Here is a 906-nt window from a genome sequence, read left to right as displayed (position 1 = left end):
TCAACTTCCCAGGATTTCCCTAGACACCTGAATGTTGAACATTTCATCATTGAATAAGATGTGCGGTCTTATTTTCTTCACAAGTGGCCCTTTGGGTGCCCCAGCAGCTAAGAGAAGCTCGTCGATCTCCAAGCCACAGCTCCTTAATGTTTTAATGACACGGGCACCTGAGCTGGCTGCACTGTGCTCTGTGACCAGGTAAGTGCGAATGGGACATTTAGCACGCTCATCCTTGGCATAGAACTTCTTCTGGAGTTTCCCCAGGGCCTCCAGAAAACCCTTCAGGGGAATCTGGGCACGTGGAATGCCCTCATTTGTCCTCTTGTATTCAAGGAACCTGTCCAAGCCTCCTTGTTTCATGCCTTTCTCAGACTCTTCGGAAAAGAGCACAGCATCTCCGTCAAAAGCCACTCTAAGCTGCGTTTCACTAAACTCTCTATCTCTGTCCTGTGAAAACATTGTGGCAGCAGCAATGCCTGCTTCAATTGCCTCTGTAACTTTCTCAGGGTCCTTGGAAAGGTAAAGGTTGGTATTGTAAGCCTTCAGGTAGCTGATGGGACTCTGCCCTCCAGTCATGCAAAATCTCTCTATGGTCAAATTGTAATGATTAATGCTGTTTATGAATCGGACTGCAACTTGGGCATGGCTGTTAGTCATCAGGACAATGTCAAACAACTCCTCACTGTCTGGGTAGAGTTCCCTCAGCCTCGAGTTGACTGTCATCAATGCCTTGACAAATGAAAAAGAATCTCCTGGCATCATAATGTCGTTTTCATGCTCCACTTGATAGGCTATGTATTTCTCTACTCCTTGATCCTCATAAATCTTCCTTTCTACTACCATGTTGAACAAGGTGCGGGGGGAGACGGCTACAGTAATAGCAGAGTCAGGGTTGGGCGGTAACAT

The 906-nt window shown here is 46.8% G+C and overlaps 1 protein-coding gene across 1 annotated transcript; it reads right to left on the bottom strand.

Moving 5' to 3' along the window:
- LOC308096516 (cytosolic 5'-nucleotidase 1A-like) lies at window positions 1-906 on the bottom strand (the record flags this gene model as incomplete). The annotated part of the gene is made up of 1 exon (XM_080443936.1): window positions 1-906. One exon carries the CDS (start codon window positions 904-906, stop codon window positions 1-3), a length of 906 nt encoding a protein of 301 aa, XP_080300062.1.

The sequence above is a fragment of the Gymnoscopelus braueri genome (assembly GCF_963280865.1).
Source record: "Gymnoscopelus braueri genome assembly, chromosome: 12".
Taxonomy (NCBI): Eukaryota; Metazoa; Chordata; class Actinopteri; order Myctophiformes; family Myctophidae; genus Gymnoscopelus; species Gymnoscopelus braueri.
This window is presented reverse-complemented; position numbering and strand designations above follow the sequence as displayed.